The following is a 17,877-nucleotide window of genomic DNA, read 5'->3' as shown; positions in this document are numbered from 1 at the left end:
CTCAAGTATTAAAGATATGGAGTTTAACCTTGGCAAGGAAAATGTTTGAGGTTTTTAAAAAGTGGGTCTAAGAACATTAAAGAAGTCCAAATAAAAATAAGCTTTGAAACTTGAGAATTTGATTGCAGTTTGAGTTCTCACAGCTACAGAAGTGCAGAAAGAATAAAAGACTATAAACACACACACACCCTGGTTTTGGATGTAACATTACTTCTAAGGTGAGCTGCTGTGTCTTTGTGTGCTGCTAGATTTGTTTACAAGATGCAGAATGGCAGCCAGCCGGGAATGGACTCTCTGTGCCTTTATATCTTACTTGATGAGGCCGGCCTTAGCTACGAACAAAAGAAAGCATCTTCTCAGACTGCCAGCTGGCAGGCCCATCTTTACTCTAAAAACCGTACTGGGAGTTTAATCAGTAGGTACGTTTGAGTTAAATCTGAGGGGTCTGCATTAAAATGCATTCACTTCTGTACTGTCCAAAGATAATGACAGTCTATCTTCTGAGAGAAACAGGTCTGAAAATAAGGCTTCAACTGCTGATAAATCAGGTGGGGATGAGAAGAGCAGCTCTTTTTAGAGAAAGACACTGTTCTGTTCACTCCTGTTGTTCCTACTAGCAATTTTGAGCACAACAAAGAGTTTCCATGAACTGTAAATTTACTTAGAAACCAATCCAGACACACACTTTGGTTAATCATCTGCTGAAGGCCCAGTGGTGAGCTTGTTGCCACGTGGCCAACAGCATACAGAGAGGCATAACATCTGACCAGGAGAAGCTTATATTCAAACACAGGAAATGAGTAGAATAAAAGAGAGGGCAACCTAGTGCTAATTGTGCTGGTTTAAACTAGCAAGTTTTCTTTTTTTCTTGACTTGTTGTTGTTGTTGTTGTTGTTGAACTGAGTTCAGCAGAGCCCTAGGGGTCTGACCAATGACAGGGATGGGAAGAGGCCAGGGTTTCATTGATTCAAAGACATTTATTTTTTTCACATTTTCACGTCTCTGAAAGGAATGTGCATCTTAAAACTGATGGCATTTATTTGATGAAATAGTACCTACTCAGACTACTGAGCACTTGTATCAGGGACTCTGCTGAACATTTCATATGTATTAATTTCTTTTTAGTTACCTATGAGGTAGGTACTATGATTACTTCCATTTTAGAGATAAAGTAAACTACAGAGAGGTTCAGTTATTTGCTTAAGGTCACACAGCTTGAGCCAAACAGCCTGACTCAAAGGCCTGTGTTCTTAGCCACTGTGCCATGCTACCCGCACTGTTAGCTCAGTGAGTACAAGGCCCTGAGTGGCATGCAGAGGGGTTTGGGCCCAATCTGAAGCAGGCCAACTGCCATGTTCTTAAGAAAGTAGATAATGACTCCCCTACTCTCACCCCCATTGCTACAGTATCAGGATGTTCCACTTTGGAATAGTAAATTTTGCCATTCGTCCCCCCTGAAGGAAGGAAGTTTAACTTGGTTTATCTAACCCAGGTATGAAAAGGTTGGTACTTTTTATTTCATAAAATCATTCATTTTTTCATCTATTACACAAGCCACCGTAATTTGTTCAAAACTAAAAAAAAAAAAAATCTCTTGTGACTCACGTGTCAAAAAATATTTACAAATGGAGGCTTTTCCCTGGTCAATTCCACTCGTCAACTCCGCATAAAAGATGAAAATAGATCTCTGTCAGCCACCACTTTCTTCAGAAAGACAGAGGAGTCACTTAGCAGAAAACTTCAGTGCATTGAAAGCTAGCCAAAAAGTCAGAGGGGTGTGCGTGTGTGTGTGTTTGGTTTCTTGTTTGCATCTCTGTGAGGCTCTAATGCATGTCCATTGTCATGAGTTTACACATAAATTATAAATTAGTTGAAAGCAGATATGACAAGTAATTTTGCCTTATGAATGCTTGGAGGTTTATAAAACATGAGCAACGAAGGCTTTCTGCCTGTGAATGCACCCTGGCACACACACGTGGTCCGATACATCGAGAGCCTTTTTCTAGGGAAAATAGAAATGTTTTCTTTTGTGGTCATTGCTTTGATGACAGACAATTTGTCCCTCTGTAGAGAAATATGACGTTTACCACTGGAAATGAAGAAACTGTCTATGGAGAAAAGAAATGTGTCCTTAGCACGTCGCAGAAAAACTACTGGTTTTCCCAGTGAAAATCATGCAACGCAAATTGGTTACTATGACATTTTCACAAAAAAATTTTAGAATAAGTATTGATCTAGTTGAAGACTTAGGTTTCCGGACTCTATAATCAACACGTAGTAAGTAACAAACAGTAAAATATTTTGGTGTCTAGAGCAGGTGAGTTAAGGTACGGTGTTCTTCTAAGAACAAGAAGGCGTGAATTTGTGGATTGGTTCAGCCTCATACTAGGTGTGTGAACCTGAGCAAGTCACTCCTTTCTCAATCTCTTGTTCCCTACCTCTAAGATGAGAAGGTTAAACTACATGATCTCCGAGGTCTGTTCCAGCTCTAAACATTTAAAAATAGGATCGAAGCAATGTTTTTTAATGTCTCGATATATCTTAGCACTGTCTTGATACACGTCATTATTCATGAGGAAGTAATATATCTTTTTCCTTTACCTGTCTCACCAGTATTGTGAAGATTTTAGCTTATTAGACAAAGGTGCCACATACATGCTGTCATTAAAATGGAAAGACAGGGCACTGTTATCTGGAATGTTTCAGATAAGAGACTCACTATCGACTGTACGGACTGGAGATGCGAGAGTGTTGCCATGAGTACAGGAAGAAACTCTCAGCACATTAGGATGCTAAATGCTGGAGACACACGGGGGCTGAGATTAAAGATAAGACACTTCCCACAGATGGCAGCAAAGACACTGGGACCGGACTTTGTGGTGGGAACAAAATAGGTCAAAGGTATCCTTCTGATAGGCCTTCTGTGAACCACAGCTCTCGCCCTTCTCCGATTGCAACAAAAAAACTGATCTTCAGAGTAGTTGAGTTTTATTTTATTTTATTTATTTAATTGAAGTATAGTTGACTTACAGTGTTGTGTTAGTTTTCCTGGTGTACGGCAAAGAATATATATATTCTTTTTCAGATTCCTTTCCATTATAGTTTATTACCAGATACCGGATATAGTAGTAGTTTAAAATATATATATATATGTGTGTGTGTGTGTGTGTGTGTGTGTGTGTGTGTGTGTGTGTGTATATATATATATATATATATATATATATATATGTTTAAGATAATACCACTAAAAAGAGCTAGTGATGACAGATTTGAAACTAGATGTTTGATAACTATTCACGTCTGTCTAACTGCCATGGCAGGATGGACTGTGGTCCAAAAAGTAATTTGTAAGTCAGCTGTTAGGAAGCTGGAAGAAAATTTGCTGTTGTAACTGTTTAAAAGGGGGATTATTTTCTCAACGTAGAAAATAAAGGTATAAAATCTATAACGTACCTGAAGTACATTGTCCACCTGACAAAATGCTTCTTACTCCTATTCTTCCAAGTTATACTCTCAGTACTACCTTTTCTTCAGTACCTTTACTGAGTCCCAACAGCATTGCCTTAGTACTTAGGATTAGCTTCTAGATGGTCTTCTTAGTATTTTTTTGGGGTGGGGCACAGGGTATATATCTAAGTTTGCCTTCTAGACATCCTGGAAATAAAGGTTTCTTATAAGTTTTACATTCCTCTCAGCACTTAGCACGGTGCTTTTCCACGGCAGTATCGTGGATAATTATTGGTTCCTCCTCCAGCTCAGAAATAACTTTGCTCTCTTCAATCCAAGGAAGGAACCAGATATATAGGGATGGGCTGTTAGCGGCTATGTCCTAATGTGTGTCTTCACAACCCAATGAGTCAATTGAAGTTTAGAGTTTGTTCTCTGGCATTTGGAATTTGACTGACAAGAAGAATTGTCTCTTTCTTTAGGGGGACTCTATGTAAAAGAAAATATGATCAAAGGATATATTTTCTGTACGTGGGTGGGAGAAACAGAAGAAGCTGGCTGTACAGGGGAAAGAATAGAGCAGCCCAGGGAAAAACACAAAGATGAGAGTTTCAGAGAGGGTGTTGGAAAATCTCTACAGTCCTCCAGTTTCAGATAACAGTTCTTTTTTAAATTTTTAAAATTTTTTCTTGAAGTATAGTTGGTTTACAATGTTGTGTTAGTTTCTGGTGTACAGCAAAGTGATTCAGTTCCCTCTCTCTCTCTCTCTATTCTTTTTATAGATTTGTTTCCAATATAGGTTATTAAAAGATATTTGAATATAGTTCCCTGTGCTATACAGTAGGACCTTGTTGTTTATCTATTTTATTTATAGTAGTGTGTATCTGTTAATCCTAAGCTTCTAATTTAGGCCCCCCTCCTTCCCCTTTGGTAAGCATAAGTTTTCTACGTTTGTTTCTGTTCTGTAAATAAATTCATTTGTAATGTTTTTTAGATTCCACATATAAGTGATATCAAATGATATTTGTGTTTCTCTGTCTCACTTACTTTAGATAACAGCTCTTGAAGCATACCTGCATGGGTAGCCTTTGGCTCTATATAAATAAATCAATACATTTATAATAGATAATAGATAAAACAAACGACCCTTTATTTTCCATGAAGCAAACTCTAGGGGCTGTGGTTACTTATAGCCAATCTGATATAAATAGGATTCCTGTATATGATGTTGATGATGATAATGCTGACTGTGATGCCTGTCAAACAAATCTCATACACAGATATATTTGCCATCTTAGGAAATGGTGAAATGAAGATCAGAGGGTCGTGTGTGTGTGTGATTGGAGGGTGACACACACACACAATATTACTCAACCTTAAAGAAAATTCAGCCATTTGTAACAACATGGATGGACTTTGAGGGCATGGGCATCATGCTAAATGCAATAAGCCAGATAGACAAATACTGTATGACCTCACTTACGTGGAATCTGAAAAAAAAATTTTTGTTTTAGAAATAGAGAACAGATTGGTGGTTGCCAGAGGCATCGGGTGGAGGATGGCAGAAATGAGTGAAGGTGGTCAAAAGCTTCCATTTTACAGTTGACCCTTGAGCAATGCAGGAGTTAATACATGTACAATTTGTAGTTGGCATTTACTATTGAAAAATATCCATGTATAAGTGGATTCGTGCAGTTCAAATCCATGCTGTTCAAGGGTTAACTGTATAAGATAAGTCCTGGGGATGTAATATACAACATGGTGACTATGGTTAACAATAATGTATATTTGAAAGTTGCTAAGAGTAGATCTTAAGAGGTCTTGTCACAAGAAAAAAAGTTTGTAGCTATATGAGGTGATAGATTGTAACTAAATTTATTGTGGTAATCATTTTGCAATATACACATATATCAAATCATTATATCATATGACTTAAACTAATACAATGTTAAATTTCAATTATGTCTCAATAAAACTGGGGAAAAAGAAATAAAATGGGCATTTCTAATTGCCATGGCTGAACTACTGAACCAGCGTTTCTGAAGTTCAGACCAGGAATTTGGATTTTAATTAGGCTTCCAAATGATCCATATATAGGCACTGGCTAAGGGTTTATTTGGCAAGACCTACACGACTATTATGAATCAGTCTAAACATTCACCGGCCTGATGTACTGACTTTGACAGTGATGCCACATTTAAGGAGGACTTTGTTCCCTGCATTCTAGATGCCATCCTCAAATTCTGGACTTAAATTCTAGTAGGACTGGGCAGTTGCACTGCAGAAAATAAAAGCCTAAAGTAATTGTAAAGACCTTCAGGATGCAGTTATACTAATTTCTCAGGTTCCTTCTTCCAGCTCTCATTGAATCCGATGTCTGAGACCAATTTTCTTTACAGTAAAGGAAGTCTCTCACATGATCTAATAATACTGTGCTATAATTTAAGCCTACTTCCTCCTATCCTGACCTCAGGATCAGTGCAAACAGGTTTCATGCCTTGAACTTCTGCTTTAGTCTTAGAATCAAAGTAACAAATTTAGCTTTACCCATCTTGAGAGGTCTGAGTAAACATTAATCCATAGTGATTATGCCAAAATAATTACATGTTTGAAAAGAATGACTTGTGTTTGTTTTCTCCATTTTCTTCACTGAAAACCAATGAAAAGTCTATTCAAATTTATATGGAGATAATATGCAAAAAAAAAATTTTTTTCAATGTGTTGCTTATGGCCTAAAATATTATGTAGAGGTCTTTATCATATTATCACAGATGAATACATCACTTAAATATCCCCTTCATGGCTGTTAAGGCACCGTAGAGTCAATTCATGCCCAGGGAGCTTTAATCACAGATCATCGTTGTGATAAATGGTAGTCAGTGTGGGCTATCATGTCAACGGCTACTGGGGGAGTTCTTAATGGGAATGCTGCCAGCATGCAGTTCGTAACTACTTTCAAGGAGCACTTCTAATCTAATGGCTAAATGAGTATCATTAGTGTGTCTTTCCATGTAGCATTTCTGGAGAAATTCCATATTTAAAGGAGGCCGGTTATTGTAGTCAACGCATACAACTGAGATTGCCTGAATGATGCAAATACTGTCAGTGGTATTGACAATTAATAGCTTATTAACAGGTTGAGCTATCGAGTTTTATTTTTTTTGGTGACCCATCATATCACACACAGCGAAACACTAAGCATAACAGTAACAACACTCACGATAACAATAAAGAGGAGGTTGGAGGAGTGAAAGATTCTGGTTGGTGAAAACTAACACACTCAGCTAAGAGTTTTTACGTTGCCCCAAATGGCATTCATCACATGCCTTGTTTTCTTTTTAAAACTCAAATTTCAGCCTCAAGCCTCAAACCAGAAACTATTTTAAAGAATACTGCATAATTTAAAAAGAGCCTTTATGACTAAGAGGAAGAACAGGAAAGAAATAAGAAGCAGCCCGTTTAGAAAATAAAGACAACTCACAATCCAATGTGTTTCCTAAAATTGAAAACGTTCTCTTAAATGCTTAGAACAGAATACAGGAAAATGTAACTCAACCAATGAGCAAACAAACAAAATCTCCTTTGCGTTCTATCAAATATTTGACAAAGATGCTGGAGTGTGTAAACTGCATAAAAGGTTACCAGCTCTTGAAGGTGCAGAAGGTACACGGGGCTACAGATAGGTTTTGCTTAGCCAGCACAATAATTTAAATAATCAAAATCTGAAATGTTTAAAGACTTTAGAAAGTCCATGCAAATATCCAGACTGCCGCAGGCACCACTGCGCCACGTTCTCTTACATGGAGCTTCTTCACATAGTTGATATCCCTCTAGCCACTTGAGGTTAGGGCTCCTCTTACGGTTTTCTACCCGAATATGACAGGGCAAAATGTTAGAGCTGCTAGGGACTGAGAGGTATCTAGTCCATCAGCCTCATTTCAGGTTGATAAAGCAGAAACCAAGGGATGTAACAAGGATGTGTTTTAAGACTCCCGTTAAGTAAATCAGAAACTCTTTATGGTAGAATTTGAACTGTTCCAAACAGTTTTGTTATTTGGCACAATTAGAAGACTTTAGTTGGACATGTTAATCTTACGCTAAGTTAAACTTGATCTAAAAGATAAATGATCATTTAGTTATGAATAATCCATGGACTGGTTTCACTATGGGTCCCGGTTTCTGAGAAATACCATAAATATCCAGTTTTACAACTTTCTGCTTGATAAATGCCACAATATCCAAATACCCAGACATAAACAACAATTTTTTATTCACGTTCATCAAGGATTCACACAAAACCTTCAAGCATTCTGAAAATTTAAGATACCATTAAGTTCACCATTGCTTCAAACACAGGCAGCTTTCTGCGAACATATTACTATCTTAATATTAGCCCTAATATTATTTAGACTGAATGGTAAAATCATGTGTATGTACTTAATAATTACAGTTTTCAGGCCATGTAAAACTGAAAAAGAGTACTGGGAAATCTGCTTATTCCGTGTAATTTCTTTTTCAGTGAGCCTCTGACCGTAAATCAGTGTATTCGGCACCCCTTTGGTATACTGGGAAGCTTATACATTCAGTATAGTCTATGAACTTGAAATCAGCGAAGATAAATCAACCTCATTAAGTAACACCAAACGCATATAAATAATTCAACACCTTTCAGAGTACAACTACCACATTAATTATACAGATACTTTTAGGTTGGCTATTTGTTATAAACTTTTATATCGGATGCTGAGTCATATTTAAAGGAAAAAGAACTGATGAAGTTAGTTTTTAAGAATATGGTCAAAAAGAAGAGGGGGGCAATTCTTGAAAATACTGTCAAGTAGAAACACACTTAATTACCTCATATTCCTGGGAAAACTTCAAGTTGTCATTTGCTTTTAACCTTTCAATGTGATCTGCGAGTTCCAAGATAGGTATTGGAGGATGGCTAGCCATACCTATTAAAAGGAAAGAATAAAGACATTTGAAAACGAATGAAGCTAACTATTCCAAAATATAGAGAATACTATAGTTAGAAATGGCCTGAAAATATGTGAGTAGTAAAGATGTTTCATGTGAGGAAGCAGGCAGATAGTTTGGTTACTCAAAGCAGGACATGCTCTGGAAGGATGAATTTTGTAGCCAAATGAAAAGCTACCAAGCGTAATCCCCAAACTAACACTCCTAGTGTGAAAGAAAGCGTTATTGTGCTATGAATCAATGCAGTTAGCTCGTGGAGAAAACTGACAGTCAGGCTTGATGTCAACTTCTGCTTTGAGTAATGACTGTTATGTCATTTCAAACTCCTTCTCCTGCACTGTGTGAAATGGAAACTGTGTGGAATTAAATGGTGTAAAGTGAACTAAGAAAATATACTGAGAAAGCCCTAAAAGGAAAAGTGTAATAGCTTGATAGGAAACATAAAGTGACTTATGCATAATCAAGGAAAACTAACTTGAAGAATGAAGGTTACCAGGGTAACCGGAATCATCTGAACCTGCAAAGGAAATGATGGTGTAAATAAAATAAAACAGAATGAATTTGTTAAAAAAAAAAATGAAATGGATAGTCTGATATACTTTTTAAAAGGACTAATAAAAATGCTGCAGGTTTTTACAGGATCCACTATACACTGTGACTAGATTAAGATCGCTTTAATATTTCACAAACCTGTAGGTGACTGACATTCACATGCATACATGGACACAAAGAAGGACATGCACCACAGCTCACAGACAATAATCACTGATGACAAAATCAGGCACCAAACTGAGTTTCAAAAATGTTTTCACTCGTAGCAGATTGTAGAGATTGGGTTGCAGCCTTCTCCTGGACATTTATTGATGGCCACACTGACAGCTTTGTGGTATTTTGCCCCAAGCCCCCGTTATTTAACCCCCAGCAAACCTACAATCCACTTCAGGTGTGAACATCTTTGTCCACTAATGGGAAATGAATGCAGGAAAGGGAGCAAATGGTGAAAGGATGAAGAGGAAAAAGAAGGTAGAAAAAGAAAGAAAGCAGTGACAGTGGGTGATACATCTTAGTTCAGTCTGCCAGCTGAAGGTATGTTAGATTCATAGATTCTGGTAAAAATAATCCACCAATTTTGGTGATTCCTGTGCTGTACAATGGTTTCTCACTTTTCATGTGATTTACATGTTACTTCTTCTGATTAATTTTTCAAGAGCATCATGAGAGAGCACTGCTGACTCATGTCTTAAAGATGCAGATTCCAGCTGACTAGAAAAAACATGAACTAGCATGCCCCCAGGGAAGCCTCTGACGTAGAAAAAGAATGAGGGAGGGGCTCAAACTGGAAGCCATGTTGACATTCTGCCGTCCCTGGGACTCTTTGGAGGGTGTCAGGCTGTGGTATGGTGACCACTAAGTCAACACAATGTGTAATTACTTTATGGGTATTTTAGATATTGTGCTGTTATTGAAAGCCACCCAGTGAGTTCCTTTGTCTCAAATGCTGAATTATCAATGGTTTGGTAAGTCAGGTAAAAAACTATTTTGCTTCTTCCAATCATTTTAGCACTGTGCTGTGATAGGTGGTATTTTAGTGTTCATGGCTGTGAAAGTCTGTTTTCAGTCAGCTAAAATCTTAACGGAAGATCCAATGAAAATGAGTCGCCTTGGAAGTAGAAACTCTTTGTTGCTGATATAATTATGCATTTGGACATAAATGTTGGAACCCATTTCTGAAACTTTTCCCTATAGATGGTAGAATTGAACTCATTTACATTTTGTGGAAGGAGAGGGTGGGTGACGGTGGTCTAATAATTAAAGTGATCTTATCCAGATGAGGCGCCCCCAATGACAAGAGTGGAAATGCAAAGGCACAAGAGACTCTAGGTTTATCTGGAAATGGAATGATGTGGACATCCATTACAGTGCTTTAACAGAGAAAATAACAGAGACAAAGATGTTTAGACCTTTTCGAGCGAATCGTGGGAGAGAGTTATTATCATATATGGACTGAGTGGTGGTTTGGCTAGAGAGGGAGGACACAGAGCCAATCAGGGAGGCGTAGGGGACTGAATTACTGCTCAAAGCTGCAAAAAGTAAAGCCAGTTGGAGATGGGAAAAGTATTAGTATAACAGCAGTAGAAGACCGTCATAATCAACCAAAGACGCGATCAGCATATTTACTTCTGGCATGCACTGGCACATGGTCTGGAAGTATTACTTTGGAAGCTAATTACAGAGAAATCCAAGGAAACCTGCACTGATCCATTACATTCTAATTCAGGATATGTATATATCACATGCAACAATATCCTGGCGTTCAAGAATCATTATGTAAGACTTGACAGTATCGCACTGACGTTCTAGGACAAGTAAAAATGGCAGAATGGATGTTTCACAGAAAGGGGAGGAAAGCTTTGTGGGAATCTGATGGTTCAGGAGAAGAAATCATGGACTGGTATACTGAATATGAGTTCTACTTCTGGATCTGCCATCTACTAATAGGGACAAACTTCTGGTTATCAAGCACGTCAGTTTCTTCTTCTATGAAATAAAAATGTGGGGCTAGATAAATTCTGGAGTCACTTCCTTCTTTATAACTCATTTCTTCCTCAAGTAGATAGGATGTCTGAGCAGAGAAGGGTCTTGTGGATGTAGTTCATATGTAAAGGTTCTAAAAGTAACTATCTTTTCTTTGAGGGGTGGAGAGCATTTACATTCTAGAAAACAGAAAATATATGCAGTTGAATTGTCAACTTTTTGAATTCAGTTTAATACAGTTTTCTTTAGCTAACCAAATTATGATCTTATATCATGTATTCAAAACGAATAACTGTCAACATAAAAATTATGCTGAAGAATAAACGTGGGGTGAAACTCCTCCAACGTGAAACTCTTATTTATTTATTCCTTTTCATTATTTTATTTTATTTTATTTTTTATGGAAGTGTAGTTGATCTACAGTGTTCTGTTATTTTCTGGTATATAGCAAAATGATTCAGTTATACATACACATATTCTTTTTCATGTTATTTTCCATTATGGTTTATTACAAGATATTGACTGTAATTCCCTGTGCTATACAGTAGAACCTTGTTGTTTATTTATTTTATATACAGCAGTTTGTGTCTGCTAATCCCAAACTCCTAATTTACCCCTCCCCCCATCTTTTCCCCTTTGGTAACCTTAAGTTTGTTTTCTATGTCTATGAGTCTATTTCTCTTTTGTAAAGAAGTTAATTTGTATCATATTTTAGATTCCACATGTAAGTGATATGATAGTTGTCTTTCTCTGACTTACTTCACTTAGTATGATAATCTCCAGGTCCATCCATGTTGCTGCAAATGGCATTATTTCATTCTTTTTTATGGCTGAGTAGTATTCTATTGGATATATATACAACATTTTCTTTATCCATTCATCTTCTGATGGACATTTAGATTGCTTCCGTGTCTTGGCTATTGTAAATAGTGCTGCAGTGAACACTGGGGTGCATGTGTCTTTTCAAATTAGAGTTTTCTCAGGGTATATGCCCAGGAGTGGCATTCCTGGATCATAGGGTAACTCTATTTTTAGTTTTTTTTTTAAGGAACCTCCGTACTCTTATCCATAGTGGCTGCACCAATTTACATTCCCACCAACAGTGTGGGAGGATTCCCTTTTCTCCACATCTTCTCCAGCATTTATTATTTAACATGAAACTCTAGGTCGTATCAGAAAATAATCACCAAGGGTCTGTTGCAAAATAGTGTTATACAATTCTCCCCAAACTTCTCCATTGTCCAACGTGGGGAAAAAAATTTACAGGATATAATCAAGCATGCTAGAATCTGAATAAAAAAGCAGACACTAAGAAAACTATGAATTTGACCTCACTGTGGTCTCTTTTCAATCTTTTGTCTGGCAAGCTGGCTTTGCTCACAGTCTGTGAATCACCGTTTTATTACAACAGTGTTTTCACAATAGCGCAATTTGAGGTGTTTTAAAATTCCTCCTTTCCAGGCTGCACACCTGACCAATTAACTCAGAATAGCTGGGTATGGGAGCCAGACATTGATATTTTTAAAGTTCCCCAGTAATGAGTCTCAGTCCTTTGGGAATTTCTGATGGGGGCAGGGGGCTGTAACTTTATTTTTTTCGTTCAAGAATCAGAGTTTATGAGAATGAGATCAGCTTTCTCCTGGTGATACCCTTGAACCTGCTCTAAGTCTCCATTAGCGAGTTTTAGTGCTTTAGCTATTATTAACAAGAACTTGAAGTGCAGCTCACAGCTGATGAGGGCTTGCCAGGGTCACAACCTCATCAGTTCAAAGCTACAAATGCACAACATAAATGCATTTTAAAGGCACACGTTGCATCTGAGCAGAGTTTTCATTCTGAAGCTATGATACCACAATATACACTGTCAACATGGAAAATGACAGAGGTAGTCACTGAAACCTGCCTTAGGTTGGAGGAGAAAACATGATGCCTACTTCTTTTTTCTTTTTTTTTTTTTTTTTGTGGTACGCGGGCCTCTCACTGTTGTGGCCTCTCCCGTTGCGGAGCACAGGCTCCAGTCGCACAGGCTCAGCGACCATGGCTCACGGGCCCAGCCGCTCCGTGGCATGTGGGATCCTCACGGACCGGGGCACGAACCCGTGTCCCCTGCATCGGCAGGCGGACTCTGAACCACTGCGCCACCAGGGAAGCCCGATGGCTACTTTTAACAGGGTAAATATTTGTGACAGTAACTGCATGGTGGCTTCCTTATAAGATGTAAAACTTTAAAATCGTGGCATTGTAAGCTGAGAGGTGCCTTAGAGATTACTTAGTCCAAGCATTTTCATTTTATACAAGAGGGCTCTGAAGTCTAGAAAAGTTAAGTGACCTGTATATTTTAGCCTATCTAGTCCACAACAAAATCTTAAGTGGTTTGGGCATCTTTACTGTTTTATTTCTAGGATGGAAGTTACGATCTCCTCAAGCAGGGGTCAAGGTTTCCAGTGGCTCAAGCGGCCGGGTCAGTTAGGTAAATGGTTAAACATAACCAGGTACTGAACAGTAAACACTTTCACAAGTAATGTACTCCTCCCCATTTCTGTGCAACAAGGAGCCTTTTGTGCAACAAGCTGTCTTTCATTTCTCTACTTTCAGTGGCGTCTCAGGAAAGAGAAATATTTCTCTATTTTTAAAAAAAGTAATAATAATAAGCTTTAGATGAATGGCAACTGAACTCTGTCTCAATGTCAGGGCCATCCTTAGGGCTGGTGGAGACTGTGGAGAACTTCTAGAAGGGTGCAAAGCTCTAGCAGATATCTTTCCAGGTAGTACTACAGAGCCAAGAGGGTGAGGCGTCTCAGGCTCTCAACAGCAACTGAAAACCCAGATAATTACGTGACTTTCCTCTGTTTTCACTACTGACTCAAAATTTTGTTGAAATCCAGTAGGGGTCAAAGAAAAGACCTTTGGAGGCCACATTTGGCTAACAAGATTGTGATCTCTGTTTTAGAAGAGCAAACTGTTCCTTTGTTGTGTGAATTAAAATCAAAGAAGGTTGAGAGTGACAGGAAGCATGTTTGTGTCCACAGGCACTGGGAGAGACACTGGCGGGGGCGGGGGAGCGGGACAGTGTATACTTCTCGCATGATTCACTCTCTGTGGGTTCATCTATCCTCCCCTCCCCTGTCGCATTAATTCCACTAGTAAGGAAAGTGAAGCTCAGAGGGGTAAAAGGACTTGATCAAGGTCATCATTATCAGTAAAACTATGGCTATGTGGGGAATCTGATCCCAGACCTTGTCAATTCTCATTTAGGCAACTTCTCATTATGCTATGCTGTCTCTTAAATCATTGAACACCCCAGGGAGAGTGGTGTCATGTATATCGATATCGGCTTGTGAAACTGTTCGGGCTACTTATTCAGTAACAAAGGAACATAAACTACCCTCAGTTTGTGACGAACTAGCTTCATTTAGAAGGTATGCCTGTGTGACTGGTGGGAAACAGGTAAAGGGCACTTTATACACACACCTGCATTGTTTAGTCACTTCTTACCAAAACTTTGTGAGCTTCCATGAAAATATTTTGAATGTATACCTTTAGTTCATGTTAAAAACTGTAGTGCTATTCAGCAGAAATTTTTTTTTTTTTTAAAAACCCTAATTTCCCATGTTTTTGCTTTTCAAATGTTCTATTTTACTCGGTCAGTAATCTAACCCACAGTAAGTTTCAAATGACTTTTTTATCTGTAGAGAGTGTTTATCAAATTCTTGCCATATTTTTTAACCTTGTATTAAATGCCAACAGGCACTTTACAACTTTATAACAGTTTTGTTAGGTGAGGTCACTAAGAGTGGTGGAACATCTTTTTTTTTTTTTGCGGTACGCGGGCCTCTCACTGCTGTGGCCTTTCCCGTTGCGGAGAACAGGCTCCGGATGCGCAGGCTCAGCGGCCATGGCTCACGGGCCCAGCCGCTCTGTGGCATGCAGGATCTTCCCGGACCGGGGCACGAACCCGTGTCCCCTGCATCGGCAGGCGGACTCTCAACCACTGTGCCACCAGGGAAGCCCGGTGGAACATCTTTTAGATGATTTTTCCTGATAATATTTATGTGTGATAATGCAGTAATACTCTCTTCATGGTTTTCCTTTCCAACAAATTGTGATAAAGGCTGAAAAAAAGGTTGTGGTCATGGAACAGGGAGAAGTTAATTTGTTCATCAAATCAGAAGTATACCTACCTGACTTAATAAATCATAGCAACTTAGTTTATAAAATATTTTTCAGCTTTTAACATAATATGTACTACTTAGCCTAACCTGAATAACTACAAATACTCTGTGTTTACAATGTGCCTCACGAATGAATGGTAAATTAAAGACAAACGAGAAGATTGATTTGTAAGGTATAATTGCTTGTTGGTACAACAGTGACAGTTTGACTTAATCCATGACTAGGATCATCATTAAGGGAAAGATACTACAAGAGTGCTTCTTCAGGTAAGCACTATATGGCATAATTAAAAATCATTTTTATGTGGGATTTCTCAAACTGAAGAATTTGAACAAACTATGTTTCTTTATATCAGAAATATAACCATTTATATACCATAGATTCAATGAACCAATGTTTCTGAAATATAAGATAAAAAGAATACATCTGGTGTTCTTAATCTAGATCATATGGCTTAGTTTCCTACGATACAAAATATGAATATAAGGAGATATATGTAAAGATGGATCTTGTTAGCCCTGATCCACTTAATACTACTAATGCATCAGAAGACATGTCTCAAGAGCTTTCAAAACCACTCAGTTGCTGTGCAGACATTTCTGCTGCTGATACTGCTATTTCTGATGCGTTAACTTTTTATGAGTTGGTTTTTGTTTTTCACAGCCCATCAATCTCCTACCATCCATGTATGCTTTAGGGCAAAACATATTAAGGTCATCCACAAAATGAAAATGAGGCTTTTATGTTGTAACATCTGATCATCTATTTTTTAATATCTTTTCCTAAAAGGTGCAAGTACAAACACTAGAGTTTTTGTTTTGTTTTGTTTTGTTTTTATAAATTTATTTTTGGCTGTATTGGGTCTTTGTTGCTGCACGCGGGCTTTCTCTAGTTGCAGTGAGCGGGGTACTCTTCATTGCGGTGCACGGGCTTCTCATTGCAGTGGCTTCTCTTGTTGTGGAGCATGGGCTCTAGGCACGCGAGCTTCAGTAGTTGTGGCATGTAGGCTCAGCAGTTGTGGCTTGCAGGCTCTAGAGCGCAAGCTCAGTAGTTGTGGCACACGGGCGGGCTTAGTTGCTCCGCAGCATGTGGGATCTTCCCAGACCAGGGCTTGAACCCGTGTCCCCTGCACTGGCAGGCGGATTCTTAACCACTGTGCCACCAGGGAAGCCCCTAACAGTAGAGTTTCGTTTTTGTTTGAAAAAAAAAAAAAAATTTTTTTTTTTGGTGGGGGAAGGGAGGATTCTGAGGAAGGGGTACAGATACCTGGAGAAAGAATTCTGCAGGAAAAGAAAATTCTAAAAACTTTGGACCAACCAAAGTGGGTTGGTCCTTGGGGAGAAGTTTGCAGGCACCAAGAAAGGTGGTGACTAGTGTACCATATGATGCGATTAGTTATATGTTCCTTTACTCCTTTTTTTATACTAGAGAAAAAGCTTATTTCTTTAAGATGCTGAACTTCTAAATTTGCTTTGCTGGAAAAAGGAGAAATCGGAACACGTATCAGTCATTTCTTTGGTTTTCTGATAAATCACCATCTTTTGACAGTAGTATATTTATCTTAGTCATTTTGTGCAATTCTAGAGGCCACTGCCCAGAGGGGCTACTCGGTCCGTGAAAGCTTTTTACGATACTTCAAAAATATTTGTAATTGTCAGTCTCTATCAAAACGGTAAATGTGCCTACCCTAGGACTCTGCCATCACACTTCCAGGTGTCTATCATACAGAAATAACAACAAGATGTGAAAAGATCTGGGCTCAGTGCTGCTCATTACAGTATTATTTGTAAGAGCAAAATACGGGAAATAACTGAGCATCCATTAATGAGGATTGAGTTCATATATTTTGTGACCTCTGTAGAACAGAACAGCATCAATACTCTCACCTGTTAAAAAGGAGGCAAAACCTAATACAGTACCTTGGAAACAGGTATATTTTTATGCAGTTAAATGGTAAAACAGGAAATTTCATGTATATGCATCTGTCTATATACCTGCTATATATTTTATCATTTAAAGAACTGTATATACATATTAAAAATTCTGGAAGGATATGCATGGAGCTCTATATGGTAGATATTTCTGGAGGGTCAAATTGGAGTAGTTATAGGAAATCGTTTACTTTTTATTTTAAATATTTCAAAAGAAGAAAAATAAGTGGTGAGATGAAGAGTAATTTTTCTTTTTTAAGTGTTTTTTTTTTGCCTTTTACAACTTCTGAAACTTTTCAAACACACACAAAATGTAAATAATATAATGCACAACTGTATAGCCATAATCTACGTGTAACAATTGTTAACAAGCTTATTTTCTATTTAAAAAAATTTCCTCAATAAACATAATTAAGAAATGTTGGTGGGAAGGATTATAAAATGACTTGGAAATTTTTTTAACAGAAAAAAAGAAAAGTTTCCTCCCAACAAAAAGAGTTCACTTTTGTTCAACATGTAACTCATCTCTCAGCCATCCTAACACACACCCAGTTCCCACTGTCTACAAAAATGTGTGAGGCTTAATAGAAGCTTCACTAAAAGCATCTTTTGTAAGTGAATCTTTTCTTCCCTTCCTCCACAGATCTTAAAGGCTTGTAAAACATTGATGAGCAGTTAATAATTCTAGAAAATTCTTCTACTACATCTCCTCTCTCATTTACTCATCTTGTCCATTTCATTCCATTACCCACTTGAGATGGTAAGTCTCACCTTAGCTAAATGATCCCTTCTTATGATCCCTTCTACACCTAGC

The 17,877-nt window shown here is 38.0% G+C and overlaps 1 protein-coding gene across 14 annotated transcripts in view; it reads right to left on the bottom strand.

Annotated features, from left to right (window-relative positions):
• Nucleotides 1-17,877, bottom strand: part of PTPRD (protein tyrosine phosphatase receptor type D) — a 2,135,645-nt gene that overhangs the window by 105,029 nt on the left and 2,012,739 nt on the right. For all 14 annotated transcript variants that reach the window (XM_079926376.1, XM_079926379.1, XM_079926370.1 and 11 more), the window contains one exon: nt 8,305-8,402. In XM_079926376.1, coding sequence (XP_079782502.1) covers nt 8,305-8,402 — 98 coding nt within the window. The remainder of the gene's footprint in view (nt 1-8,304; nt 8,403-17,877) is intronic.

The sequence above is a fragment of the Stenella coeruleoalba genome (assembly GCF_951394435.1).
Source record: "Stenella coeruleoalba genome assembly, chromosome: 7".
Classification (NCBI taxonomy): Eukaryota; Metazoa; Chordata; class Mammalia; order Artiodactyla; family Delphinidae; genus Stenella; species Stenella coeruleoalba.
Note: the sequence above shows the minus strand (reverse complement) of the source record. Positions and strands in the feature narration are given on the sequence as shown.